The sequence below is a fragment of the Lutra lutra genome, chromosome 10 (genome assembly GCF_902655055.1).
Source record: "Lutra lutra chromosome 10, mLutLut1.2, whole genome shotgun sequence".
NCBI lineage: Eukaryota > Metazoa > Chordata > Mammalia > Carnivora > Mustelidae > Lutra > Lutra lutra.
Genome location: NC_062287.1, coordinates 108,704,476 through 108,731,624, shown reverse-complemented (window position 1 = coordinate 108,731,624; position 27,149 = coordinate 108,704,476). Strand labels below are relative to the sequence as shown.

The following is a 27,149-nucleotide window of genomic DNA, read 5'->3' as shown; positions in this document are numbered from 1 at the left end:
GGATCTGTGTTAGATCCCCACGACAGCGGTAGGCACTGCCAGTCCGGGGGATATTACGTGCCATCTTGCTAATGAGCGGAGGAGCCTCAAAGGGGCAACTGAGCTGTGAACCGAGGCTCTAAAATCAACTGTTAATTAACTATTGTTACTTCCAGGCCAGCATTCCTTCCCCTCCCTAAAGGTCTCCAAGATCTAAGAGGATTATTCCAAGACTGCAGCTGGGTGGGCCACGTGTCCACAGACTGACCGATCTGCTGCGAGGAGGCAAGGCAACCATCCCCACCCTCCTAACCTTCCCCCGCCTGCCCTCCCCCTCCTCCCCTCCCCCTCCTCCCCTCCCCCTCCTCCTCGCGCTTTGGCAAAGACTCGCCTGCACCGCAGGCGCGGACCACGTGCCTCGCGTAAATAAGCGAGTGCGCAGGCGCACCGGGCCTGCGTCCATTGGCCCGCGCCCCGCCCCGGGAGCAGGGGGAGGGACGTCGGCCCCTCTGGCCGCGGGCTGCGCCGCCCTGTCAGTTGGTCCGCGCGTCCGTCGGTCGGTGCGTCCGGGCCTCCGGCTTCGCCCTCGCCATGGCACGCTGGCTACCGCTGCTGTCGCTGCTGGGGCTGCTCCTGGGCGCCGCTCCCGCCCCGCCCCGCCGAGCAGCCGACGCTCAGACCCGGGAGGCGGCGTACCCGGAGCTGCTGGGGCCCGCCCGCTTCGCCCTGGAGATGTACAACCGCGGCCGGGCAGCCGGGACGCGGGCGACGCTGGGGGCCGTGCGCGGTCGCGTCCGCCGGGTGAGGACCGCCTGGGGTGCGGGCTTCCTGGTCCTGGTGCGCGGGGGCCCTGGTCGGAGGGTTGGGAAGTTTGGCCTGGGCCCGGGGTGGGGGGCGCGGGACGAGGGACGAATTCTGGTGATCGGGAAAAGAAGGGGGTAGGGCGGGGCTGTGGGAGGGACAGGCTGAGGAGCGAGGGATGTGCCCGCCTCACCCGTTCCTCCATCCAGGCGGGCCAGGGGTCGCTGTACTCCCTGAGGGCGACCCTAGAGGAGCCTCCCTGCAACGACCCCACGGTGTGCCAGCTCCCTGTGTCCAAGAAGACCCTGGTGAGTGGTAGGGCTCCTGTGACTCCTCAGTCTGCGTGATGAGTTTGGGTCAAGTGATGAAGAGGCAGCAACTACCCCACCCTGAGTCATTTCCCAAGGTTCTGCGGGCCAGAAACCAAAATGCACTTAAGAGTGGGCATGACAGGGTGCTCACTTTGCCTCACTGTGCACTGTGGGGGGGGGGGGGTGATTGCCTTGGAGGGGATCTTCACATGAGGCGCTTCCAGCTCCATCTTGCCAAGTTCTTGCTTCGTTCCCAGCCCCCAGACTGGCTTCCTCCTCTCTCTCTAGCTCTGCAGCTTCGAAGTCTTGGACGAGCTTGGAAAACACATGCTACTGAGACGGGACTGCGGCCCAGTGGATACCAAGGTCACAGGTGCTGGGATAGCCCAAGGATGCTGGTGTAGTTCAGACCAGGCTTCACTCAGGGTTCAGCCTTGATTTCTTCTCTGTTCTAACCCTATCCAGATGACAAAAACGAGACTTTGAGTTCAGTCCTTCCACTGTTGAACAAGGAACCCCTGCCCCAGGTGAGGAGCCCAGCTCTATCTGGCAGGGGGCTGCTGCTTTATTTCCTCTTCTCTTTCCCTCCCCCTGGCCTGGGCTCCCTGGTGAATCTGTGAAAGATTCCTTGTAAAGACCCCTGTGCCTCTTACAGGATTTTTCTGTGAAAATGGCTTCAATCTTCAAGGAGTTCGTTACCACCTATAATCGGACGTATGAGTCGAAGGAGGGTGAGGACCCTGCCTTGGCTGTACCTGTCCCAATCAAATGAGGACCTTACCCCCTTTGGTACCTTGGTGTTGGGGAGGAGAAGGACACAAGAGGCAGTGCATCCATTCAGGGACCCCTTAAATCCCCAAGTTCTTGCCCAGCCTCATAGGACTGGACAGCTGCCTCAGGGACTTATCCCCTTCTCCCATATTTTTTTCTTGATCAGAAAGCATGGGTCTTCATCATTCTGGGTAGAATGGGAAGGGGCAAAGGCCAGATTTTCTCTGCTGGTACCCCCATCTCCCCAGCATGGTAGTCTTTTCCCATGACCCCTTGTCTGAGGATACCCTTTGGAGCCCATTTTGCTTCTGCCTTCACTCCTGGGATACCATCAATTCAGTGTGACCCAAAAGATTGTTCCCACCTCCCACTCATCACTCACAGGTCCGGACCTCTCCTCACCTCCAGACCTCCCCAGAGTTCTGTCCTTGAAAAGAGCTTGAGGCCTGATCCAGAGCCCAACTACTCCCCAGGGAAACCTTGTGCTTGTTAGTCCCAAGTGCCTTTTATCATCTGCCTGGGGTCCAAACCTTTCCTTTCCTGCTCCTTGTTTCTCAGAAACCCAGTGGCGCATGTCTGTCTTTTCCAACAACATAATTCGAGCACAGAAGATCCAGGCACTGGACCGTGGCACAGCTCAGTATGGGGTCACCAAGTTCAGTGACCTTACAGGTAGCAGTGGTGGCCAGAGCCCTCATGGAGCCTGGAAGAGTCAGGGTCTCCTCCCAAGGCCCCCGATCAGGGCTGCCTTATACTTTTCCCCATACCCCCCATCCCCTGCCCACCTTTGCCCACAGAGGAGGAGTTCCATACCATCTACCTGAATCCCCTCCTAAGAGAGAAACATGGCGAGAAGATGCGCCTAGACAAGTCCACTGGCGACTCTGCCCCATCCGAGTGGGACTGGAGGAGAAAGGGGGCTGTCACCAAAGTCAAGAACCAGGTCGGACCTTTAAGAGGCAATGGTGGGACATGAGGACTGCACTGGGGTGGGGAGGGGGCTCCGGTCTGACTCTGCCCCTCTCTTGCAGGGCATGTGTGGCTCCTGTTGGGCTTTCTCAGTCACCGGCAATGTGGAGGGCCAGTGGTTCCTGAAACAGGGGGCCCTGCTCTCCCTCTCCGAGCAGGGTGAGCATCCTACTCAACGCCCCTGCCCCCGGCCAGCCCCTCCAGAGGGCTCCTCAGGACCAGGCTTCTGTCTCCTAGAGCTCTTGGACTGTGACAAGGTGGACAAGGCCTGCCTGGGTGGCTTGCCCTCCAACGCCTACTCGGCCATAAAGACTCTGGGTATGCATTCATGGGGTCAGGAGGGGCAGTGGGGGTCAGTGCAATTCACTGGGTTCGGGTGTTGATGTTGAGCCTTAATGAAAACCTTCAGCAAGTCAACTCTGATTTCATCTGTGAAATGGGGCTCATCTTGACCACTTCACATGGTTGCTCTGAGTATCAAGTGAGGAGATGATACGTAAAGTCCTTGGTGCACACCAGGGGTCTTGGTGTTTTTGCTGCTTGGAGGTCTGTATTTCTGTAACAACATAGCTCATCCTTGAGGAGGTATTAACTTAAACTGGCAATTCAGTTCTGTGGTGGGCTTCAGCGGCCCAGGGATGAAAGTCTGAGGGACTGGAGTGGCTGTGCAGAGACTGGGAGCCCAGCAGGGGTCTGGGCCACACTGGGAGCAGACTGAGCAGGGCAAGCCAGCCTAGGCAAAGAGCCCTAGGAGTTCTGGGATGTGTCTACGGCCATACCACCCTGAACGCGCCCGATCTCGTCTGATCTCGGAAGCTAAGCAGGGTCGGGCCTGGTTAGTACTTGGATGGGAGGAGTTCTGGGATGAGTAAGGATCAGAAGTTGGGCATCGAGTCTCGTCTCAGCCATATTTCTCCCTGGTTCCTCCCTCAGCCCCCTTAGTCTCTGTTTCGTCATCTCTAGAGGGAGGCTGTTGGTCAGAGGCCAGCCTTGGTCTGGGGTGGGCGAGGACCTTGAGACCTCGCAGAAGGGGCTGAGTGTGGCCCCTGGCCTGGAGAAGACGAGTGTGTGGCACACAGGGGTCTCTATTTTCTCTCCCGGCGCCATCCGACCCCGCCACTCCCCAGGGGGGCTGGAGACGGAGGACGACTACAGTTACCGCGGCCGCATGCAGACCTGCGGTTTCTCTCCAAAGAAGGCGAGGGTCTACATCAATGACTCAGTGGAACTGAGCCAGAATGAGGAGAGTGAGTAACGGCCAGGGAGAGGGTGGGGGCAGGCCGGTTGCGGCCTGGCTGTCCCTGACGCGGTCCCTCATGTGTCTCAGAGCTAGCGGCCTGGCTGGCCGAGAAGGGCCCCATCTCCGTTGCCATCAATGCCTTTGGCATGCAGGTAAGGCCCCGGCTCTGCTGCCTCCGCCCATCCCTGGCCGGCTCCCTTCCCACCTCTCCTTGGAGGTGGCCCCCTACTCTTTATTCTCCCCACCTCCAGTTCTACCGCCATGGGATCTCGCACCCACTGCGGCCCCTCTGCAGCCCTTGGCTCATCGACCACGCTGTGTTGCTTGTGGGCTACGGCAACCGTGAGTTCCACTGACCACCCCCTCATCCTCTGCCCAGCCACTTTGGGTCATGGGCAGGAGTTGGGCCACAGCCTCTCAGGACCTCTGGATGGGGAAAGGGAGGGAGTGCCTGGGAACCCTGTCCTTACCCCGCTGTGGGTCTTGGGCCAGGCAGGAGTCCTCTGTCCCCTCTCCGATGGGAATGCTGAGGCAGTGGGAGGTAGAACTGTTTCAGATAAGTAACCTGCTGGTGGGGAGACAGCTGGGTGTCCTCTGCTGACCCCAGAGCCACACCAGGTCTCCGGGAGGGTGGTAGGTGGGTCTGTCTGGCTTTCTGCTCTTTTCCTAGTACCTGTCCCAGTAGACCACAGCAGATACTGGGAGAGTGCAAAGGGCTGGGAGCCCTGACCTGCACCCCGCACTGCTCCCCAGGCTCTGGCGTTCCCTTCTGGGCCATCAAGAACAGCTGGGGCTCAGACTGGGGCGAGGAGGTGAGTCTGGTCTTCCTGGCCCCGGCCCACCCACCCGGGTCCTGCCTGAGCACCCTCACCAGCCCCCTTGCCTTCCCGCCAGGGTTACTACTACTTGCATCGTGGGTCTGGGGCCTGCGGTGTGAACACCATGGCCAGCTCGGCAGTGGTGAACTGAGGAGCACCAGCGCGGGACCTGGTGCTGACCAGAGCAGCCCCTTCCTCAGCCTGGCCTGCGTGTCCAGGCCTCTTCCCAGGAGGCACAGCTGGCTGAGGGACAGGCACCGGGTACCTCAGGGTGAGCAAAAGGCACTGGGCTAGGGCAACACCCCTACCCCCTTCCCCCCCCCCCACCCTGAAGTTCCCCAGCGGCACCTTTGTTGACTTGTGGTAGCTAGGAGGCCCTTGAGCCGAACGAGGGTGTCCTGGCAGCTGAGGCTGGGGCGAGAACCTTGGGCTTGGGTAAGGAGCAGGTGGGAAGAAGATACTGTGGTTTTAAACCCAGCTTTGTCCTCAGCAGGCTCTGGCTTCCTGCCCTACCTTTCCTCTGTCTGATGCTATACATTTTCTGGTTCCCCCTGGATTTGGGGACATTGTTTCCTTCCACATCTAGAGAAACTATTGTAACTGCTTTTTCTAACAGCAATAAAGAGGTGTCCTAAGCCCCAGTGTGGTGTGAGTGCTTGGTACCTAAGGGAAAAGAGGGGTGGTGGGGACTCCTGGAGGGTCGAGGTTGGGCAGCTGGTCCTGCCCAGGAGCCTAAGGGCCCAGTTTCTGCTTCAGGAACCAAAAGAAGAAGAAAGAGAGGCTCACGGATGGGTCTTTATTCAGAAGGGCATGGTTGGCCGTTCTCTGAGGCCCTTGCTCTGAGACATGGATGGGATCAGCCAGAGGGAGCTCCCTCTCCCTCTGACTCCTGCAGAGACCCTTTGAGGTTGTGGTCAGAGGTCACTCTCCCCGTAGAGGGCACTGGAGAAGGCCACGTAGTCCAGGGCTCCAGCTGGAGCCCCGGAGCCCTTGTAGGGCGCCATACGACGGATGCAGTACTCGGCCTGCTCAGCGGGGAGCTCCCGCCGCAGCTCTTCTGGAGTGATGTAGTTCTGGGGGAGAAAGGGTTGTTGAGGACCCACAGACCCTGGTCCCTGTCACAGCCTCCCAGACCCCTCCACCACCAGGACTCACCTTATCTCCTGCCAGGATCTTGAAGGAGGCCACAACTTGTTCAGCTGTGTCGGTTTCAGCTGTCTCTCGGGTCATGAAGTCGATGAAGGCCTGGAAGGTCACGACGCCAGTTGCGTTGGGGTCCACCATGGTCATGATGCGAGCAAACTCCACCTCTCCCTGTAGGGACAGAGGCCAGACACCGTGTCTGTCGTGGGTGCTAAAGCCAGAAGGCTCCTCATGTCCCCTTCGGGCACTGTCTAGCTCTGGCTTGATAGCCCGGGTTACAAAGCGTTCTCTTCCCTCCTTGGACTGTGCCACAGCCTTGGCTCTGGGTGTATGGGGAATCCTCTCTACTCAGCTGAAACCTGCCTCTTGCCCCTGGCAATGCCCCCTGTTGCCCTTGGGTCCTGATCTTTTTTCTGGAGTTCTCTGTAGTGCTGTTTCTCTGGGTAAAAATGTGGTAAGCTCAGGCTTTTGGGTCACCTACAACCAAGTCCAAATCCTAGCTGCGTCCTTGAGAAAGTTAATTTACCTGAGCCTTTGACAGCCCCTATGAGAAATGGGGTCATTCTGCCCAGCCTCAGTGGGCATGCTGAGAATGAAACACATGTGAAGGTGGGAGGGATACAGTAGGTGATCACGGTGTAGGAGAGAGGCACTGATGGGATTCCTGTGACAAAGGTTGGGGGCACTCACCAGGTCATACCCCATGGAGATGAGGCAAGCCCGGAAGTCATCAGGCTCCATCATTCCGTTCCGCTTCTGTGGCACATGAGTGATTATCAGACTTGGTTGTCCAACCCCACCAGGCCCCAAGCTCACCACCCCACAGAGGTGGGCCCCTGCTGACCCGGTCAAAGTGGTTGAAGGATGCCCGGAACTCGTTGAGCTGCTCCTGGCTCAGGCCCTTGGCATCTCGGGTCAATACCTGGTTCTCCACCTCATTGATAGTGCGGGCGATGGAGGTGAGCAGCTGCTCCCAGCCTACTCGGATGTGCTGGAAAACAAGTGACGAGCCAAGTCAGTAGGCGGCCGGTGCCTGGCCACCAGTTCGAGCTTCACTCCCAGTCCTCTGTGTGACCTGGGCAAGTCTTCTACTCTGTTGGGCCTTTGTCCCTATCTGGAGGTTCCCTATGTGCTGAGTGACTGTCCACAGCCCTTCCTGCCTTGAAGTTTGAGAAATTACTATGCACTAAGTGTTGATCACCCAGTCCTGGCCAGTCCTGGCCTGGCTTCAGATGGCTATGTGACTCTGGACAGGTCAGTTTCGCTCGCTAGATCTCAGTACCCCTGCAGGCGCCCTGGGGGACCCAGCCAGGCTGAACTGGGGTCCCCCCTGGGGCACACGTGCTGGGTCCCACCATGGTTGCCCTGGGCTTCCCCAGCCAGCGCTGTCTCCCCGCCCCCTCTAAGCTGGTGCCTCTCACCTCCATGCTGTAGACCGTGTGCTTGTTGTCGAACACCAGGCTCTCCTGCAGCAGCTGGTGGTCCCCCTCCAGCCGGTCAATGTTGCTCTTATAGTTGATGATGTTCTGCTCCTGCTGCCGCAGTGCAGCCATCTGGTCCTCCAGAGAGCCAACCATCCCTGTGGCCAGGCGCCCCACCTCCTTTTGGGGGACACAGGCAGGATGAGCACTCCCAGGCCCCCGTGGCCCCTGCCCTGGCCTCACTCCCCGAGATGGCCCCACCCTCCGAGCCTTACCTCCACCTTCCCCTGGATCCAGGGCCCGATGGCATTGGCTTGAGCAGCAAACTGTCGCCGGAGCCTCTCGTTCAGCTGCTGCTGGGCGAGCTCTTCCTGCAGTGTCTGGTCCCGGCTGGGCACCAGCTTTCGGATCTAGGAAGAAGGGTGCTATGTGCCTGGGGCAGCTCTGGGAGCCAGAAGATCGCTTTGAGGGGAGATGGGCTCCATCCCCTAGAAGAGCCCCTGCTACTAGGAGCCAACATGTCTGGGCTCATAAGGACAAGCTCTTGGGCAAGTCACATGACATCCAGGTTTGTTTCCTCATCTGTAAAATGGGGCCAGTGATACAACGAGATGTCATTACCCCAGGCTTAATTCTACTTCACATCAGGCCCTACAGGAAAACACTGCTGTTAGGGCCATTTTGCAGAGGAGGCCGTGAGAGGCAGGGTGATATATCCAAAGCCCCACGGAGGCTGTGACAGACCCCAGATCCGAAGGTGGACTAGAGTCTGCATAGCTCGGGACGCCTGAGGTTCCGAGGTGGTTAGAACACACGGCTGGGTGGGAGGCAGGGAGTGGTCATGGGCAGCACTGACCATGTCCCACTTGGTGTTGATGTCCTGCGGTGTGAGGCTGATGTAGGGGTTGGTGGTGCTGGGCCGCAACCCGTACGTTTGGCAGATCTTCTGGATCTCCCCCTGGATCCCCAGGATGGCTCCTCGCTCTCGGTCAGCCTCCGGCAACGTAGCTTTGAATTGCTCGTGTGCAGTCATCAGGCTCTGTGCACGGCGGGCGGGAAGCATGAGCCAGCACCCTCTAGTTCCTGAAGCCCACGTGCTGCAGGCGCCCCAGGGGGTCTGCAGCGGGCCTCCTGTCTCCCAGCCTAGCATCTGGGGACTGGGGCTTCCCTCTCATCTCCATGCCCCAGGCACCCAAAGAAAGGGCTGACCGGAGTCGAGGCCCACTTCCCTGTCACCCCATCTATCACCCCCCAACCTGGAACCCTGCATCCACCTGGGTCTCCTCCACCGAGTGCACCAGCCACACGTCCTGCAGGTCCTCCACGGCCCCGTCCAGCCAGTTGTTGAAGGGCGCTGCCCGCCGGGCAAACTCCAGCTGTAGCTGGTCGATGGTCTCCAGGAGCTTCTCCATCCGCTAAGGGCCACAGGGATGGAGAGTCAGCAGCCCGCCCACCTGGCCCCGCACCAGCCTCTAGTCTCTAGCCCCCAGCTCCCTGGCCCCCAAACCCACCTCCAGTGCGTCCCTCCTCTTCTGGGTCAGTGTGCCCAGGGTGTCCCACTGGTCGCAGATGGCCTGGCAGCGGCTATTCACGGAGGCCGCCTCGTGGTAGTCCAGCTCACTGCGGGCCAGAAAGGGGATGAGGAGGGGGTCAGACCACAGCCTAGATTTCCCGGACTACCGTCCTGGGGCTGGAAACTGTGCACCAGATGGTGAGGGCGCAAGGGAACCAGGCAGGCAGGTGTGGGTGAAACAGGGCATTCATTCCTGGGGGGTAGAGGTGGGGGTTCCAGTGCCTTCGTTGGGTAGGGGGCGCGCGGGGGTCCTGAGCTCCAGTCCCTTGTGGAGCGTCAGTGGGGGGTGGGGGGTGCTACGATGCGAGAAGGGGCGGGTTTAGAGGAGGAGGTGGGGAAGCCAGGGCTGGTGGGGAGATTTTGAGTTAGCAGGCCAGGGACCGCAGCTGAAGGGGGCCACCAGGTTAGGGCCGTGGGGGTAGGGCAACGGGGAGGGAAGAGTGTGGGGGCCACATGGGGGACAGGGTTAGGGGAGGAGGAGCAGAGCAAGTGGTGATGGGGAAAGACGTGGCACCCAGGCAGGGTTCCTGAACTGGGAAGAACGATGTCTTGCGTAGGGCAGTGGGGAGCAGGGCAGAGAGGGGCAAAGCCAGGTAAGGTAGTTGTCCCCCTGGGGGGCAGGCCCAGAGGCAGGCTGCACCTACTTGAGCTCCTGAGCCAGCGCTGCGATGTGCTCTACTCGGTCCTGGTGCGCAGCCAGGTCGCTCTCAAAGGCCTCGTGGCGCCGCAGCAGCGCCCGAACCTCCTGCAGGGAGGCCGACTCGTAGTCGCGCTGGCTCAGCATATCCTCCTTCCCTACTCGGAGAGAGGCCCGGCTAGGGTCACCCAGCAGCAGCCAAGGCGGGAGCTGGGTTTTGGAGCAGTCTGGGTGACCGTGCAGAGTCCTCCCTCATCTGCGAAATGCAGGTGGTTACACCTGCCCAGCTCATCCTAGGGGTCTGTTCTGCCATGCCAGAGTGATAAAGTGAAGGTCCTGGGCAATCCTGTAAATGACGTCAGCGTCCCTGATCCCACACATCTCACGGTGGCCCTTGGTACACTTTGGGCCTTCCAGGATCGTGAACTACCTCCCAAAGACTCTGAGCCCAGGGAGCCCCTGACCTGGTTTCCTCGGCTCACCAGGTTCTCCAGAGCCTGGCACAGTGCCTGCCACTTGGTAGACCTTCTAGGAATACTTGTTGGATGAATGAATGATGAATGTGAAAGTGCTATGAGAATGAATTACATTACACAAATAAAACCATAATAATAATAATAATCGCAGCCCCTACTATTTATGGAATGCACCTGTATTTTGCAGAGATGCTACGAGGCTTAAAGATTCAGAAACCGCAGCACCTGGGTGGCTCAGTGGGTTAAAGCCTCTGCCTTCGGCTCAGGTCATGATCCCGGGATCCTGGGATCGAGCCCCGCGGCGGGCTCTCTGTTCGGCGGGGAGCCTGCTTCCCTTCCTCCCTCTCTGCCTGCCTCTCTGCCACTTGTGATCTCCGTCTGTCAAATAAATAAATAAAATCTTTTTTTTTTTTAAACAGACGGAGATCACAAGTGGCAGAGAGGCAGGCAGAGAGGGAGGAAGGGAAGCAGGCTCCCCGCCGAACAGAGAGCCCGCCGCGGGGCTCGATCCCAGGATCCCGGGATCATGACCTGAGCCGAAGGCAGAGGCTTTAACCCACTGAGCCACCCAGGCGCCCCATTACTAATGTTTGTTTGTTATTTTTAGGCAGGGCTCACTTATCTGTAGGATTAATCCCTGATAAAAGACAGAATGAACGCTTTCATACGGAGTGATGTATTTAACCCCCGCAGTATCCTGCCATGGATATGCTGAGTCCAACATAAGTGCTGTTAGGGTTGGGGACTCATCTGTCACCGGTACAAACAAAATGCTACATGACCAGTGAATCAGAGCAGACCTACAGAAGGCTGGAGCCTGGCGACAGGGGCCCAAGTTTACAGATGGAGAAACTGGGACCCAAAGAGGAGCCGTGACTCGGCTGCACAGCAAGTCAGGGTGGTTCTAGAAAACAGGTCCCCACCTTCCTGCCAGGACACCTGTTCCTGACCTGTGCATTTTGTCAGACCTCCCCCCGCCCCGCATACCAGTTTCCACCCTGGGACAGACTCAAGCCCCATGAGGTGTACCTACCTCGGGTCCAGGCTTCGTGCAAGGAGGCCTTCTGTTGGAATTTCTCCGCCAGGTGCTGGAGCCGCTGCAGGCGTCTGATCTCCGAGAGCAGCCAGTCCTCGTAGCCCTTCTCCGCTTGCTCCAGCCCCCGCCATGCGTTGGCGATGTCCTGTGGGGCAGGCAGAGGCGCCTTCCAGCATGGTTTGCCCATTGTACAGATGGGGACCCAGAGCCCTATGTCACCCGGAGGATGTGGGCAGAGTGGGGGTGGCTCACCGAGACGAGCTTGCCCTCGGAGGGCATGAAGGCAGGCCGGTGGCTCAGCCGCAGCTTGGTCTGTAGCGTATTGAAGTTGATCTCCAGCTGGCACTTCTCCTGCACCCGGGGCGGCTTGTGCAGGCGCCGGTAGTCCCGGAAGTCCTCCAGCTTGCGCTGCATGGCGCTCATGCTGGGCTCGCCCACGCGGTTCTCCAGCCATGGTACTGTGCGGCGGATCCATTCCAGCAGCTGCCACGGCCAGGCAGGTGCGGCGCAGAGATCAGAGCTGGCCAGCTCGCCCCGCCCCGGCTCTCACCCACCCACACCCGGGCTGTGGCCAGAAGGCCAGGCCCCAAGCAGAACGGGGGTCCCCACTAATCAGAGAAGGAGCCAGATGTCAACCTCTGAGCCTGGTCAGGGACCAATATAGGCTGGCACAGAGCAAAGGGCCAGGAGAATGCCTAAATATGGGTGAATGGATAAAGGAAAGAGTGAACAAATGAACAAGCAGAACGGGGGTCCCCACTAATCAGAGAAGGAGCCAGATGTCAACCTCTGAGCCTGGTCAGGGACCAATATAGGCTGGCACAGAGCAAAGGGCCAGGAGAATGCCTAAATATGGGTGAATGGATAAAGGAAAGAGTGAACAAATGAACGGTGAGTGAATCTGTGAATGACCAGGAGCTTGGACAGCCAGAAGTGGGGGAAGGACAGCCAGGGTTGGGGGACCACCGGTGTGGGAAGGGGAAGGGCCTTCTCTGGCCTCATCTCACCTCACTGGCTAGCTTCTCATACTCTTCCATCAGCTTCTCATTCTCCTGGTTCACGGCCAGTACCTTGCAGATCCTATTAGCGGCTGTTTCTGCCTGTCGTGGGAGTCGGAAAAGGTGGGCACTAGAATAAGCTGCAGCAGGCACCCCAACCCTCAAAACCTGGGTCTGTGCAAATAGGGCAGCACGTCTTTTTAGATGAGAAGGGAGCTTCCAGGCCAGATGCCTCTGCTCCTGGGTTCCCCAGAGACTGTCTAGGCAGCTGGGACAGTGGCACTCCCACCCACGTGGGGCCCAGCACCTCCAAATGTTGGGATGCCACCAGGGTTGGGCCCTTCGGTCCACACGCTCAGCCCAGGCAACAGCAGCCAGAGCCCCCTTACCTGCTCAGCCCCGGCGAAGGCATGGTAGAAGCAGGAAACATAGGTCATGATGGCCTTCTCATCAGGCTTTGGGGTGTTCACGATGTCTAGGGGATGTGGGGTATGTATTGGCCAAAGCCAGGCTTGGGGAATGGGCTCACACCCCTAACCAGGCAGAGAGCTCCCTGGACACAGGAGGGGTGGAGACATCTAGTCACAGCCACCAGCTGCCAGCTACCCCAAACCCAGTATCTACCTCTTCCCCGAAGCCCTCTCTGATTGCCCCAGGGCCCAGGAATCTGTCCTCTATGGGGTGAGTGAGCAGATGCGGCAGGCCTCGAGAAGCAGCAGCCCACACTGCCTCGTGTCTCCAACCATCCCATCGCTCTGTGGGTCCATCCATCTGTCTTTTCCCCAAGTTCTCAGCCATTGGTGCCCACACATCTAGAGCACCAGACACAGTCGGTGCTCAGAAAATATTTGCTGCCTCAGTTGACTAGAGCCTTGCTTGGGCAGGACAAGAGGCGGTACCTGCCCCTAAGGAGCTCCCATGCTCCCAGGTGAGCCAGGTGATGGAGGTATGAACCAAAGGGTGGTGCCCCAGGGAAGGGGAAGGAGGGGCTGCTTCAACTGGCTGGAGAGGGGCAGGGGGCAGGAGAGAGGGCTCCTGGGGAGGGCGGCCTGGGACAGGAAGGATTTTTTTACTAGAGGGCGGACTGAGGAGGGAAGAGCAGGGGCAGGGGGAGGGGGTTGGGGTAGAGGGTGCCTCTGGTCTGTAACTGGAGTCCTTGCCTGGGCGGGGCTTTGTCTCACCTTCTGCATCTAGCATCCTGGGGATGTCCAAGTATTTCTCCGCTACCTCGAAGGCAGTGTTAAGGTTGCCAACGGGGTCATCCTAGGTGGGTTGGAGCAGGGACAGGTGAAATGTCAGCTGAGGACAGAGGCTGGGGAGTCGGGGCTAGGGGTGGCCGAGGCCCACCTTGCGCAGTTTGGCGTAGTCAATGAGGTCAGGGCGGTGTCGGTGGATGAGAGCACAGAGGGCCAGGCCATCCTTCCAGCTGGACGGAGAGAAGGGGGATCAGGCCTGGATTCAAGCTGATGCCCGTCCTCCCCTTACTCCAGGAGGGTCCCCATCAGGACAGCCTCATCAGTAAGATGAAGTAGAGTCTCAGCTCGTCGGCTTGGCACCAGAGGCCCTTCATTACCAGACTTGGACCATCTCCTCCAAGCTCATCATGATTCCTTCCCATACCCTCTGCCTGGGTCACACCACTAGTTGGATGTTGTGGGGCTCCAGGTTTTTGCTCACATAGTTCCTTGTGAATGAAACGCCCTTCTAGGGATGTCTCCAAGGAGCCCTCCCTCAGGGATCCTCCCTCCCCGCCCAGATTCAGTTCAACATCAACCGAGTCCTCCTACTCGCAGACACCATTCCAGGACCATTCCAGGGTGTGTGCCGTAGAGCCTGTCAGAGGCCCATGTACGTGTGCCAACCGCAGACAGACCTGGTATGGAAATTCTGCACGTTGACGTTGCGGTAGGGCGCCGTCTTCCGCTGGCACCACAGGAGCAGGCCTTCCTTGGCAGAGGTTTCTGGGCAGGGATGGAGACAAGTGTCAGCTGGGGAGGGGTCTGGGCCAGCCCTCTCACCCTCCTGGCTTCCCTGCCACTCACCCTCCACAGAGATGTCCTGGATGGCGAAGCGGAGGATGATGGTCCAGATCATGCCCAGGGTCATCTTCAGGTTCCCGTCCACAATCTCTGCAGGGCGGGGAATGTGCATGACTTCCATCTGGCATTCAAGGCCTGTACTGCCTCAGCTGCACCCCCCGCCACACACCACGCTCCATGCCTTGGCCCTTGGCCCCCAGGCCAGAGCTGCTACCTAGTCAGTGTTCAATCATGGAACACCTGCTAGTCCCAGGCACAGTTAGCAGTCCCTCCTAGGAGGCTCGGACGGTTACCCCCACAGTTGAGAAGACAGGCTCCCGGAAGTGACATGCTGATGTCAGGATGGCCCTCTGCTCCCCTCCCGGGCCTCCTCCTGCCCCCTCCTCACCTTCAGCGCCGATGGACACCAGCTTAACCCCCTTGCTGGCAATGAAGTCCAGGGCCTTGTTGACATTGGCGATTTTATGGAAGCGCATCTTGCCTTTGTCTGGCCTGGGCAGCCTCTCTCCTGGGTGTCAAGGGGAGAGGTCAGGGGCCAAAAGTCACAAGAAGAAGCTGAAGACACTGTCCTCAAACTTCCACCTCCCCCTCAAGGTCCCTGCATGCTGTCATGTTTCCCCCTGCTCCCTGGATTCCCCTAGGGCCTAGGGTCCCTGTGCCTTGATTTGCATCCTTACCTGAAATGACCTCCAAGAGCAGCATGAGTTTGAGGCCGTTGCGGAAATCCTCCTCGATGTTTTCAATCTGGGTGCCGGCCTTGCGCAGGTGTGAGTTGCACCAGGCAGTGAAGGTCTGGGGGCAGAGGACAGCACTCAGACCCTAGCCCTGGGTCTGGAGGACATTGGGGTCGAGCTGAGAGCGCTCGCCCCAGAGTCAAGTCCTGGCTCAGCCGCCGACGTGCTATGTGCCTAGGACTGGTCCCTTTTTCTCTCTGAGTCTTTGTTCTCCTGGAAAAGGAGAAATGGGCTTGAGGCCCTGCACAGGTCCGAGTCTGGACTTGGGGCATGCCAGCTATGGCCAGTCTTAAGCCCTGCAGGGGGTTTTAGAAAACTGTAAAGCATATACTCCAAAGTGTGAGACCCTCTGTGGGCCGAGGCGGGGGGACACTGCCCTTCTAACGCCTGAACTATCCTGGACTGAAGCACACCCAGTTCTGAGGGTTTTGCCTGAAGGACTGTACACCTGCATTATTGTGCTCTCAGCCCCACGGACCTCCCGGGGCTGTTGTGAATCGGCCTCCAAGTAGAATATGAGGGTACAAGATCTTTCCAAGTCATGGAGGACACAAGGACCAGCCTGACCCAGTTCCCGGAGGTGACTGCCCTTCCCCCCTCCCCAGAGTCAGCCTCAGCCTCCATCTGGGATGTGAGGGCTGCTGTGCAGCTCTGTGAGTATTGGGGATCAGGGTGACCTGCAGCCTGATACACCAGCTCCACCAACCTACCGAACCCTCAAACCTTGCATTCTGCTATCAGCTGTAAGGTGCTTGGTAGAGTCTCTCCTTGGGCTCCAAGCCCAGCTGAGACGCTCACTCACTGTGACCTGGAATATACACTTTGCCCTTTCTTGGGCTCATTTGTACAATTAACTGGCCAGACTTCATGATGTCCCAAGGTCTTTCTTCCTCCAGTTGGGTAGGATTCTAGAATTCAGAGCATTCCCCCACCACAAAGCAATTAATCCTGGGAGATGGCCCGGAAGTCCTTTGGGATTATTTCCCTCAGCCAGCTTCCTTCCCTGAGACCAGCTTCTTTGCTGCCCTAGAAGCTGGACATGAAAGATAATGCTTTAAATTCTTGAAGAACTGTCATTGCTAAGGAAAGGGAGTGAGCTTCCCGTCACTGGAGGTGTACAAGAAAGTGCTGAGCACTACTTGATGGGGCCCCAAGCACGGGAGAAGGCAGGGATTCTCTGTAGTTCCCTCCAACCCTGGAGTCTGAGACGCTCTGGATCTAGATAAAGCAGGGGGAAAAGCAGGACCGGGTGGGGCTTCCATGGTGGACGAAAGCGCATTCTTTCATGTGACAAACAGGACTTAATGAGATGGGGTCCCTGCCCTAAAGGAGCTCACGGTCAATCAAAGGGTCATGTTGGTCTGAGAAATGCTGGGAGAGACTAGTGTCAGGGAGAAGAGGGAAGGGTTCTTCGAAACGGACAGGGGACCTCTTGGGGGAAGGCTCATATTTGATCTGAGCTGCAAAGGAAGATCAGGAATTATTTAGACAGAGAAGGGCAGGCAAGGGTATTTCAGGCAGGGGCAGCCACACAGCCAAGTGCTCGGCGCTGAGAAACAGTTGCTAGGTTTGTGGGGTGACAGCTATCTGGGCGCCGCTGGAATGAAGCTGGGGGTGTTGGGGTATAAAAGGCGAGAGGCAGGCTGGAGGGGCAGCAGGGGCCAGGTCATGCACGGTCTGGGGTGCTAAGCCAGGGAGTTTCAACTTGATCTGACGGCAACAGGGCATCAGGGAAGATTTTGGGCAGAGGGAAGTGGGCAGAGCTGAGTTGCAGAAAGCTCTTTCTGGTGGCAGAGTGGAGGCAAATGGCTTGGGAGAGCAGGAGGGAGACATGAGAAGGTGGCATGGCGGGGGGGGGGCGGCAGGGAGGGGTGAGAAGGGGTTTCAGGGAGGGGAATGGGGCAGGGTCAGAGGGATGGGACAGAAACACTCTTCCTTGCTGCAGTGTAAGCTTCCTGAGGCAGAGGCTTTATTTTGTTTCCTGCTGAAGTCTTGACATCTGACACAGTGCCAGGCCTAGAGGAGGAGCTCCCTAAGAGATACTGAATGAATGTTTTGGAATGAGGTTGAACCAAGAGGACTCCGGGATCAGGCAGGAGCAGGAGGGAGCACTCCGAGTCACGGGTGGAAGGGCAGGGGTAGAGCGGGGCTAAGCTGGGTAAGACATACTCAGGCTGGAGGAGAAAGAAACTCCACAATGGCTAACTTCCAGGGATGCTGATGAATTTACGGAACATCGAGGTTGTGCCGCCGTTGAATGAATGGACGAAGTGGGTGGCTGCAGGCTGGGTTGGAAGGGTATTCCTGGTATTTTGTTAAACGATGCAGGCAAATTACAGACTAGCATGTGTCTCATGAAGGGCATCCGGACCTGGATCTGAGGGCAACCTGGTGGGTGGGGTGGGGGTAGGAGCTGTTGCAGAGCAGGTGGCGGTGGGAGCCAGGGGCAGGGGTGACATCACTGGGAGACTTCCAGGCCCAAGGACCGCAGCCCTGCTTGGAGACAGGTGCAGGAGGAGCCAAAGGGGAAGCATGTCACTGGGGGCACCCCAGCTTAGTCAGCTGAGCCTCCGGGACTCTGGGGTCATCTCCTGTCATCCAACCCAGCAGAGGTGCTCTGATTCTAAATCCTAGGATTCTCAGATCCTGCAATTTCCACTGAGCGCTCCTGTTCCCTGCCCCTTTCCTGGAGTCACACACTCTTGGCAAAGGCTCTGCAGGGTCTAATGACTTCACAGAGTTCTCCCTCCCCCTGGTCTGCCACTCCCCAAAGTCTGCTCACTCCAGCCCGGATCATTTTCTCTTTTGGGAACCCAGGTGTCCTGCCCCCTCCACTTGGGAAAGTCTGGGAGTGAAAATAGATCAGGAAGGGGGCCCGAGCGCCCTACAAGGCTGGGCCTGGGCAGCAGCTGCTCATGTGCCCCACTCCAGCTCCCCCAAGCCGCTGCCTCAGCACAAAGAGTCCATCTGGCCGGAGAGTCAGGTTACTGTGTAAGGGGACCCGGGCTCCCCTCTTCCTTGACCTTGTGGCCTTTTCAGCAGATTTAGGGCCCCTGCGGTGAGAGGGGTATCTTGGGAAGGAGTGGGGGTGGGGCAGGCAAGGGGCAAAGACCCTTAGGTTGGGGAGGGAAGCCCTGTTTTCTGAGAGTATATGATTTGGGTCCTATCTCTGCCCTTTTCTGGGCCTCAGTTTCCTCATTTGACAATTGGGATGGGTGGCAATGAACCCCAGGGTGGAGAGGATAGAGATGAGAGAGTGGGACAGGTTCTGGGATGGTTCTCTCCTCCCCCACACTCCAGGTCCATTAGTTGCCGCTGCAAGTCCTCAGGGTGGGGTCTAAGATATTCAACTAGAGAGTTGGGGGTCCGGGAAGAAAGATTATTTTCCCCACACTCCCCAAACTTGGATCTCCTGGGCTTCACCCAACCCCTTTTCACCAGCAGAAGTGGGACAGTGCGTCCAGGGTAATGAACTCCTGGGAGGTGGGGACCCGAGAAACTCTCCTTGTTATCCTAAACCCCTCCTGAGGGCTCCCACCCCTCTCTTCCAGCTCTGGGAGACAGTGGAGGACTGATGGGCAGAGCCCAGGCTAGGGAGTGGCACTCTGGGTCTAGACGGGCTCTGCCCCCCAACTTGCCGAGATGCCAGGGACAAATCGCCCGGCTTCTCAGGCCTCAGTTTTGCCATCTGAAAATGGGTGAGCACTCACTTTCCGCTGCTGCTTCTCCCAGGCCGGGTCGAGCAGTAGGTCGCGGTCCCAGTCCTCCTCCTGTTCCATGTACTCGCCGCCCCCGCTGCCGCCCACGAAGGGCCCCTCCCCTACCCGCAGACCCTCGGGCTGCATAACCATCATCATCTTGCTAGGGCTCCTGGCTCCGCACCGCTCGGCGCTCTCCGGAACACCGGGGCCGCGTTAAGTAGCGCCCGGCCCAGCCCCGGATCGTATTCGCGCTAAATATGGGGGAGGAGGGAGGGGCCGGATGGGGGCGAGGGTGCTCGGGTCTGGACGAGGCAAGTGGTTGCCCTGGGACCAGGGACTACAGGATTTGGGGGCGCTGGGGTGGATTCTATGGCGGAGATTCGAGGTTCCCGTTCCCGCGCCGCCTCTCGGGCGCTGTGTGACCGTGAGAAAGCCACGCTCCTCTGCTTCCTCACGTGGACAGCGGAGATAACGATAATAGTAGCGACTGTAGGCCGCTCTAGAAGCTGCGCCTTAGTCCTCCTGACCGTCTCTCTGCGCTGCGCAGGCGGGAAACAGAACCCTACCCCCATTTCACAGTCAGAAACACTGAGGCGCCGACCTGTTCGAATGTTTTCTGGGGTGATGGAGACACTCGAGCACGGGGAGGGGTTCCAGGCCAGCTGGATGAGCCGGTGCAGGGCTATTAATATCGGGGCGGCTGGGGGCTGAGGGGGAATGTGCTGAGCCGAGAAACCCCGACGGCACCGAGCCTGCAACTCAATCTTCCAAACCAGCCAGCGAGGCCAAAAGGCGGGGCTTCTGCGGGGGGGGCGGGGCTCAGTGGGTGGGCGTGGCCACAACGAGCAACCCCTGCCGGCTCTAGCGCCAGGGAGATAAGCTTCTCCGAGGCTCCTGCGGCCGTCCAATCACATGTCTGCATCTGCCGGCGCTCCCCGTGACGCTAAACTCCGTTCGGAGCTTCTATTGGTGTAGCAGGCGTCCGTCTGCCACTATCCCCGCCCCAATACGGAAGCGGCGGTGTACTGGGATCCGACTGCCGGTGGGTCCGAGCCATGGGGCAGCCCTGGGCGGTGGGGACCGCGGAGGGGGCGCCCGCGCGGCTGCCTCTCGTGCTCACCGCGCTGTGGGCCGCGGCTGTGGGCCTGGAGCTGGCCTATGTACTGATTCTGGGTCCCGGGCCGCCCCCGCTGGGACCCCTGGCTCGGGCCTTGCAGCTAGTGCTGGCCGTCTTCCAGCTGCTCAACCTGCTGGGCAACGTGGGGCTCTTCCTGCGCTCGGACCCTAGCATTCGGGGCGTGATGCTGGCCGGCCGCGGTCTGGGCCAGGGCTGGGCGTGAGTGGGGCGCGGGAGCTGGGGGTTGGGGTGGGGGAAGCAGGAGCCTAGGACCAGAAGCTGTTAGAACCAGATTACAATAGGATCCGCTTGTTAGCGCCAGAACACTCTTACAGTCTGGGATGGTAGATCCAGAAGAAATATCATTCATTCACTTACAAATATTTAGTGAGCACCTACTATGTGCAAGGTGCTGTTCCGGCCACTGGAGGTCCAATAGAATAGATTACTGACCTCCTGGAGGTGATTCCAGTGGCGGGGTAGGGGGCAGGTCATAAGCTATAGGTATATAAATAAGGAAATTAAGTAGAATGTTAGAAGATGGTATGGAAACAAAAAGTAGGGCGGGGTAGAGGGTGTCCGGGTTGCAGTTTTAAATAGGGTAGTCAAAGTAGGCATTTGACCAAAGACTTTAAGGACGTGGGGGAGTTAGCCATGTGGGAATCTGGGGGGAGAGCATCCCAAGTAGAGGGAACAGCAAAGCTGTGCAAAGAGCAAAGCAGTTATGTGCCTTGCATGTTCCAGGAACAGCAAGAAGGCCAGTATGGCTGGTGTGGAGTGAAAGGGAGGGATGGAAGGGTAGAGATAGAAACCCTGTAGGATACTGAAGGTTTTGCGTTTCACTGCCAGTGAGATGGACAGATTGTAGGGTTTTGAGAAGAGGAGGAGGACACGACTTAGATTTCTTTTTTTAAGGTTTTATTTGACAGAGATCACAAGTAGGCAGAGAGGCAGGCAGAGAGAGAGGAAGGGAAGCAGGCTCCCAGCTGAGCAGGGAGCCCAATGCGGGGCTCAATCCCAGGACCCGGAGATCATGACCTGAGCCGAAAGCTGAGCCTTAACCCACTGAGCCACCCAGGCGCCCCCACGACTTAGATTTTTAAGATCAGCCTGTCTGCCAGGGTGAGATGATACCAGGAGGAACCGGAGCTGGGATCAATCAGGGAGAGAAGTTAAGAATCTGATGCGGTAATCCAGGGGAGAGTTCATGGTGACTTGGACCAATGTGGTGACCATGAAGGAAGTGAGAAGTTGACTCCCGGATGTTGGAGGCCAGAGAAAGGCCTTAAGACTGGGCTGTCCGAGCTGCAAGAGCCCTGGCACCTTCAGAGCTCGAGCTGGAAGGGCCCAGGAAGGGGTGTCCGGCCTGCGTTTATGGATGATGGGGTTGAGGTTGTTAGGGCAGTGGCTGTGCCTGTTTCCCCAGGGTGGGCTTCGAGGCTGAGAGGGCATGATGGGGCGCACTCCGAGCTGCTGGCCGAACTGACGCTGTGGTTCCTTCCCTGCAGTTACTGCTACCAGTGCCAGAGCCAGGTGCCACCGCGCAGTGGGCATTGCTCCACCTGCCGCGTCTGCGTCCTTCGTCGGGATCACCACTGCCGCCTGCTGGGCCGCTGCGTGGGATTCCGCAACTACAGGCCCTTCCTGTGCCTGTTGCTTCACGCAGCAGGCGTCCTGCTCCACGTCTCTGTGCTGCTGGGCCCGGCCCTGTCTGCCCTCCTGCGAGCCCACGCGCCCCTGCACACCGCCGCCCTCCTCCTCCTGCCCTGGCTCATGCTGCTCACAGGTGGGGACCTAGGGAGGCACCCACAGAGGCAGAGGCCCTTGCAGTGGGTCATTCTGGTGGGGGAGGGGATTTCTGGTTGGTTTGCCTGGTTACATCCTGGGGACCCAGTTCAATGTCATTTATGGGGGGTGAGGGCAGCCTTGGGATTTGACTGGTTATGCAGTACCGTAAAACACAGGGCCTTGACACAGGTACAGAGTTCTGGCTAGGAGAATCAGGCAAGGATTCTAGGTGTTGGCAGAGAAGGAAGGAGTGGTGGGAGTTGGGGGCAGTGTTGGGGTTGGGAGGGAGCATTCTCAGTGAGGGGAGCAGCCTGAACAAAGGCATGGAGGTTGGGCAGGGGGTAGCTTCAGACTGGATGGTGGAGACCATCCCTGAATGCTGGTATGAGGAGAGAGAGCCCTGACTTGCCTGGACACTGGGGAGCCAGTGAAAGTTATAGGCAGAGGGAAGCTCCAGTCTTTGGAAGTTGGGAGGTGAAGATAGGGATCAGGAGGCTGACTGAGAGGCCGTGTTCTGCATGACGCAGTTAATCCTCCCTGATCACTCTGAACAGGCCGTGTCTCCTCATCCTCTCCAAGCCTGGCTCTGGCCCCTCCCGGCAGCCGGGAGGGGTTTGGGGAAGGCCTTGGGAGGCCCCGTGGGGCTGTCAGTGTCTTGCTGTGACCACGCTGGCTCTCTGAGCAGCCCTCCTCTGCCTCCTCGATGACCCCCTGCTTCTGCGGAGACGCAGGCCCTCGGGCTATACTTCCCTGCACCCCTCCTCTCTGTAGCCATTGCCTCCTCAAGCCCTGGGCCCTGTAGAAATCGCGGGTGGCTGGAAGTCTGGGCGGATGGCCCACTCAGTGCCCCAGTTGCTCAGCTTCTGGACCTTCTCTCCATTTGATCTCCTTCACCCACTCCCACATCCACCCTACACCTCAGAGGCCAAAGTGTGTCATGCCATGAGCCGGTCCCCCTCCCTCTCTGCTCCCCACCTCCTCTCCCAGCTGGCTCTTGCTCTTACTCTTACACTCTAGGACGCCTGCCCTGTGAGCTCCCGGCCCTCACCTTTCTGTCCGTCAACGCCTTCCTTCTTCACTGCCCCCGCATCCAGCATAGAACCCTCATTTCCACCATTCTCCTGCCAACATCTCATCCCTCTTGGCTCTGTCTCCCACGGTACCTTTCTGTCTTCTGTCTGCTGCCACTGGGTGCTGAGAGCTGGTACTTTGTGGCCATTGGTCCCATGTCACATTCATGGCAGCTGACCCCAGCTGGCCCTCATTCGTGCCTGGCCATGTTGGTTTCTCATAAGCTTGCTCCCCCTAATGACTGTGGCTCCAACCTTCCCACTTTCCTGTTCTCCAAGGCCCCACCTCCCTTGAAATCCGTCACAGAGAAAATGTCAGTTGGTATGTCCTTTGTCCCATCCTCAGATCCGAAGCCAGGCTGACTGCCCCCAGCTTCCCCTGGTGTCTGGCCCTTTGTCCCTGCTTGGAAGCCTCACCGTGGTCTGCTTTTTCTCCTGCCGACCCAGTCCCCCTCCACTGGCTTTTCCCACCTGTACAAACCCTCTCGTCCCCACACATCCTCCTCCTCCCTAGCTCTTGCCTCTGGCTCCTCTCTTAGCAGCCATGCTTCTCGAAAGACTTCCCCGGACTCATAGGCTGCTTTTCCTCACCTCCCACTGACTCCTGTACCTGCTCCAAACTGGCTTTTGCCCCCCTCCCCCTCCTGAGAATGCCTCAGTCCCCACAAAGCCCAGAGGACCCTTTTGAGGTCTCTTTGCTTCACGAGACCTTTCTGCCGCAGAAAACTGCTGGCCTCCCACTTCCTGGAAGGCTGTACCCCGGACATCTCCAGGAGCTCGTACTGCAGGGTTTTCTCCCTAAAGTTTTGGTTTCCCTCTCTTCTCTTGATCGGGTCCCAAAGGTCTTGGTCTCCTGATGCTGAGGTCGTGGCACTGCTCCCATCCCTCTCTACACTCTGACGGGTCTTGGAACCGTCTATGCCAACCACCTGCATGTCTGCATGTTGGGGTTGGGCTTCTTGCCGGAGCTTCCAGAACCATCCACACACTCTCTCACAGGCCCCTCCCCATCCTGCCTTACGACCGTCAAACAGAATGATTTCTCCCCTCTTTGCCTAGCAAATACGTCCTCAGACGCCACCCAAGATGTCACTTAATAAAAACAGATGAAATCTACTTCCTTTAGCCTCTGAAGTCCGCTTGGCATTTCCCCACATAGCCTCTCTTTTTTAATGAAGCGGAATTCATATAACATGAAATTCGTCATTTTAACCCCTTCCTAGTATATTATTCAGTGGAATTTAGTACATTCACAATGTGGTGCAGCCATCACCACTGTCTAATTCCAGAACATTTTCATCAGTAGTCACTCCCCACTCCCTCTGAGTCCCCCAGCCCCTGTGTGTCTCTGTGGATTTGCCTGTTTGGGACATTTCACAGACGTGACATCGTTTATGTGCCCTTTGTGCCTGGCTTCTTTCACTGAGCGGAATGACAGCAGCCTGTAGGTCATTATTTCAGCAGCCTCGTAGTGCCCACTTCGGGCTGGAAGGTGCTCTTTCCCCCTGTAACACACATCCCATCCGTAATTAAGTGAGAAGCCATCTGTCTGTCTGTGAGCAAGACACTGGGGTCAGAGCTGGTGTCCGCGTTCCTCCTGGTGTCTGCCACCGCGTCTAGCACGTGGGAGGTGCTCACAGGTTTGTGACGAATGCAGGTCGGGTGTTGGGCAGGGGCTGCGTCTACCCAGGTCGCCGCGTGGGCTGGCCAGGGAGGAGCCCCTCGGCGTTTGCTGAGCAGAGGAATGAGCCCTGCTTTGTGGCGGAGGGTAGGGAGTGGAAGAAGGGCAGGAGCTGGGCTTTGGGAGGGTTGGGCCCGCAGCTGCCCCCTGACCCTCTTGCTTTCTCCTTGCAGGCAGAGTGTCTCTGGCGCAGTTTGCCCTGGCCTTTGTGACCGACACGTGTGTGGCAGGCGCACTGTTGTGTGGGGCTGGGCTGCTCTTCCATGGGATGCTGCTGCTGCGGGGCCAGACCACGTGGGAGTGGGCTCGGGGCCAGCACTCTTATGACCTGGGCCCTTGCCACAACTTGCAGGCGGCTCTGGGGCCCCGCTGGGTCCTCGTCTGGCTCTGGCCCTTCCTGGCCTCCCCACTGCCTGGGGATGGGATTACCTTCCAGACTGCAGCAGATATGGGCCTCGTGGCTTCCTGATTCCAGGAAGAGTCAGAGGTGTTCAGGGAGAAGGTAGCAGGAGACGGGGGCTTCTAACTCCTTTTGGGCCCAACTCCAGCCTCCAGTCCCATCCTTGGCCTTGCCCCTGCCCAGCTTGGACTCCGGTATCCAGGGCTTGAGTCCCGCAGCTCTGCCTCTGTTGGCCCCCTGAGTAGAGTGGATGGTTTGGTAAGGGGCTGCTTGCCCAGCCTAGTCACCCCTTTGCTGGGTTAATAAATTGCCCACTTGGTTCTCAGACTCCCTCCATCTTTCTGGGTTTCTGGTCCCTCGCTATTGCCCGGGCTGCTCTTTCTGGTTTCCTCTGATTGCCACGCATGGGAACCACAGAATGCCTGGCAGCTTAAGGGGCTAGGGCTCTGCCTCCTGTGGCTTTGGTGTGGTGGGTCTGGGGCAGCAGCAGACCAGGGTGGCGCATAGTGACCAGGGAACGAGAATCCAACATCCTCAGGTTCGGTGCTTTACGGCAAGAAGCATCTCCACCGGGCTGTGCCTCTCGGGCTAAACCGGTTCCGGGGGCAGCAGTTACAAGAGTTGATGTGGTAAGGTCATGGGGCAGTGAATGGAGGAGTCAGGATTTGAACCCAGATCTTTGTGCTTTCTCCTTCACCCTTGCTGGGCTGAGGTAAGTGAGTAGCAAAATCGAGGCAGAGAAATCAGGTGGGATGTTCAGGCATCGGCAGGATCCTGCTCAGAAGGCAAAGCTCTTCCTCTCTGGGCCCTTCGGGAGCTCCCTGTTATACGTTTTTATTTAAATATAGTGAACAGCGACGCCTGGGTGGCTCAGTGGGTTAAGCTTCTGTCTTCAGCTCAGGTCATAATCTCAGGGCCCTGGGATCGAGCCCCGCATCGGGCTCTCTGCTCAGCAGGGAGCCTGCTTCCCCCCCCCCCCTCTCTGCCTGCCTCTCTGCCTACTTCTGATCTCTCTGTCAAATAAATAAATAAAATCTTTAAAAATAAATAAATAACTAAATATAGTGAACAGACTTCCAGTTAAATGTGGCAGGTTTAAACATATGGGTTTACCTCTGTTTCCTTTTAAAATCTAAAATGACAGTAAAGACATAAAACATATATATCCACAAGGATAAAGAAACTAGAAGGGAAATGAGTAGACCAGAGAGCCTGATGACATTCTGAAAGATGGGAAGAGGAGGCTCATTTCCTCTCTTAGCAGAGAATTAGAAGTTAACTCCTAGAGGGAGGGGCCGAGAGGCAGCCAAACTGCGCCCCAGAGCCCTGGAGAGGCTCAGAAACTCCTGGCACCAAGAAGGCAGGGTTTGGAACTAATAGTAGGGACTGACCCAAAGTCTGTATGAGAAGCAGCTAGGTCACCCCTCCCCACCCAGGGCCCCCTTGCAGCCAGGCAACTACCCCTCTGAGGTACAGGTGGGGGCCACCTGAAGAAGCTTGGGGTCTCAGGGGAGGGTGGGGGATGAGGGCCTGGACCAAAAATGGGTTTAAGTGAGAAAGTCTACAGATGCTGCCTTGGGTGGGGAAGATGTCATCCAGTGACACGGCAGGCTTGTTGCCCAGGAACCCTCAGAGAGGCCCAACCTTCTGACAGGCCCTGTCCATACCCACAGACCTTTGAGCTGCTAGGACTTCTTGTTTCCCCAAATAGCATGTTCAATTGCTAGTTCTTAACAGTTAGGAATGTGGCATGCCTGGCACTTGGTGCTGCACAGAAGCACTGGCCGACTTCTTGTTTCCTCCTCTGCTTTCTATTGTTTTTATTAAGTAGTAAAGAGATGCAAGAAAATATTTATAAAATAAACTCCCTCCCTCCCCCCATTTAAGAAATAGAGACCACTTCCTTTGAAGCCCCCGCTGTGCCCTTCCCAGGTGGAGAAAAAACTCCAATGTCTGAATCATTCCCTTGCTTTGCCTTGTAGTTGTATTACCTAGGTTTGTATTGGTTTTGCATATGTTTGAATTTCATGTAAATGGAACCATACTGTGTTTATTCTTCTGTGAGTTGCCTTTTCACTCATTATTACGTTTCTGAGATTTATTCAGATGAACGTGTACAGCTGTAGGGCATTCCTTCTCCTTGGTGTATAGTGAGCCACTGACTATACCACAATTAATTTTTCTACTTTGTCCACCTCTATTGTATGACTTCCTAAGTCTTGGTCCTTGCTCTTGGTCATTGCTCTTCCATATAAATTTTAGAATGCACTTGTCAAGTTCCAGCAATAAAAAATCCCTTTGAGATTGTGAATGAAACCCAACTGAATATATATATCAGTTTGGGAAAGATCAACATCCATATGAAATTGAAATTGCATTTTTCAGTTCATGAACATGGTATGTCCATTAAATGTTTTCAATAAAGTTATATACTTTTTCTTATAAA

General features: G+C 57.6%; 3 protein-coding genes across 4 annotated transcripts; 2 read left to right on the top strand and 1 right to left on the bottom strand.

Annotated features, from left to right (window-relative positions):
- Positions 1-453: 453 nt before the first annotated feature.
- Positions 454-5,530, top strand: CTSF (cathepsin F). Of its 2 annotated transcripts, XM_047693271.1 has the most exons (14): positions 455-780; positions 990-1,088; positions 1,380-1,464; positions 1,557-1,618; positions 1,747-1,822; positions 2,421-2,534; positions 2,660-2,805; positions 2,894-2,990; positions 3,069-3,149; positions 3,959-4,078; positions 4,159-4,223; positions 4,323-4,413; positions 4,825-4,883; positions 4,966-5,530. In XM_047693271.1, the coding sequence occupies exons 1-14, from the start codon at positions 571-573 to the stop codon at positions 5,038-5,040; spliced, it is 1,380 nt and encodes a 459-aa protein (XP_047549227.1). In that variant the 5' UTR covers positions 455-570; the 3' UTR covers positions 5,041-5,530. The 2 variants fall into 2 exon arrangements, with proteins under 2 accessions (XP_047549228.1, XP_047549227.1); XM_047693272.1 differs by lacking the exon at positions 4,966-5,530 and having other exon boundaries at positions 454-780; positions 4,742-4,860.
- A 141-nt stretch (positions 5,531-5,671) lies between these two features.
- ACTN3 (actinin alpha 3) lies at positions 5,672-18,853 on the bottom strand. The gene is made up of 21 exons (XM_047692632.1): positions 18,657-18,853; positions 14,890-15,004; positions 14,601-14,720; positions 14,216-14,302; positions 14,047-14,134; positions 13,521-13,599; positions 13,355-13,436; positions 12,563-12,648; positions 12,183-12,275; positions 11,428-11,658; positions 11,173-11,320; positions 9,671-9,821; positions 8,965-9,073; positions 8,728-8,868; positions 8,310-8,492; positions 7,729-7,863; positions 7,454-7,633; positions 6,877-7,023; positions 6,723-6,788; positions 6,045-6,203; positions 5,672-5,962 (listed from the first exon to the last, which is right to left on the bottom strand). The coding sequence occupies exons 1-21, from the start codon at positions 18,801-18,803 to the stop codon at positions 5,804-5,806; spliced, it is 2,706 nt and encodes a 901-aa protein (XP_047548588.1). The 5' UTR covers positions 18,804-18,853; the 3' UTR covers positions 5,672-5,803.
- Positions 18,854-19,655: 802 nt separating this feature from the next.
- On the top strand, positions 19,656-27,149 carry ZDHHC24 (zinc finger DHHC-type containing 24). Its single transcript, XM_047692633.1, has 3 exons — positions 19,656-19,983; positions 21,273-21,550; positions 24,477-27,149. The coding sequence occupies exons 1-3, from the start codon at positions 19,703-19,705 to the stop codon at positions 24,770-24,772; spliced, it is 855 nt and encodes a 284-aa protein (XP_047548589.1). The 5' UTR covers positions 19,656-19,702; the 3' UTR covers positions 24,773-27,149.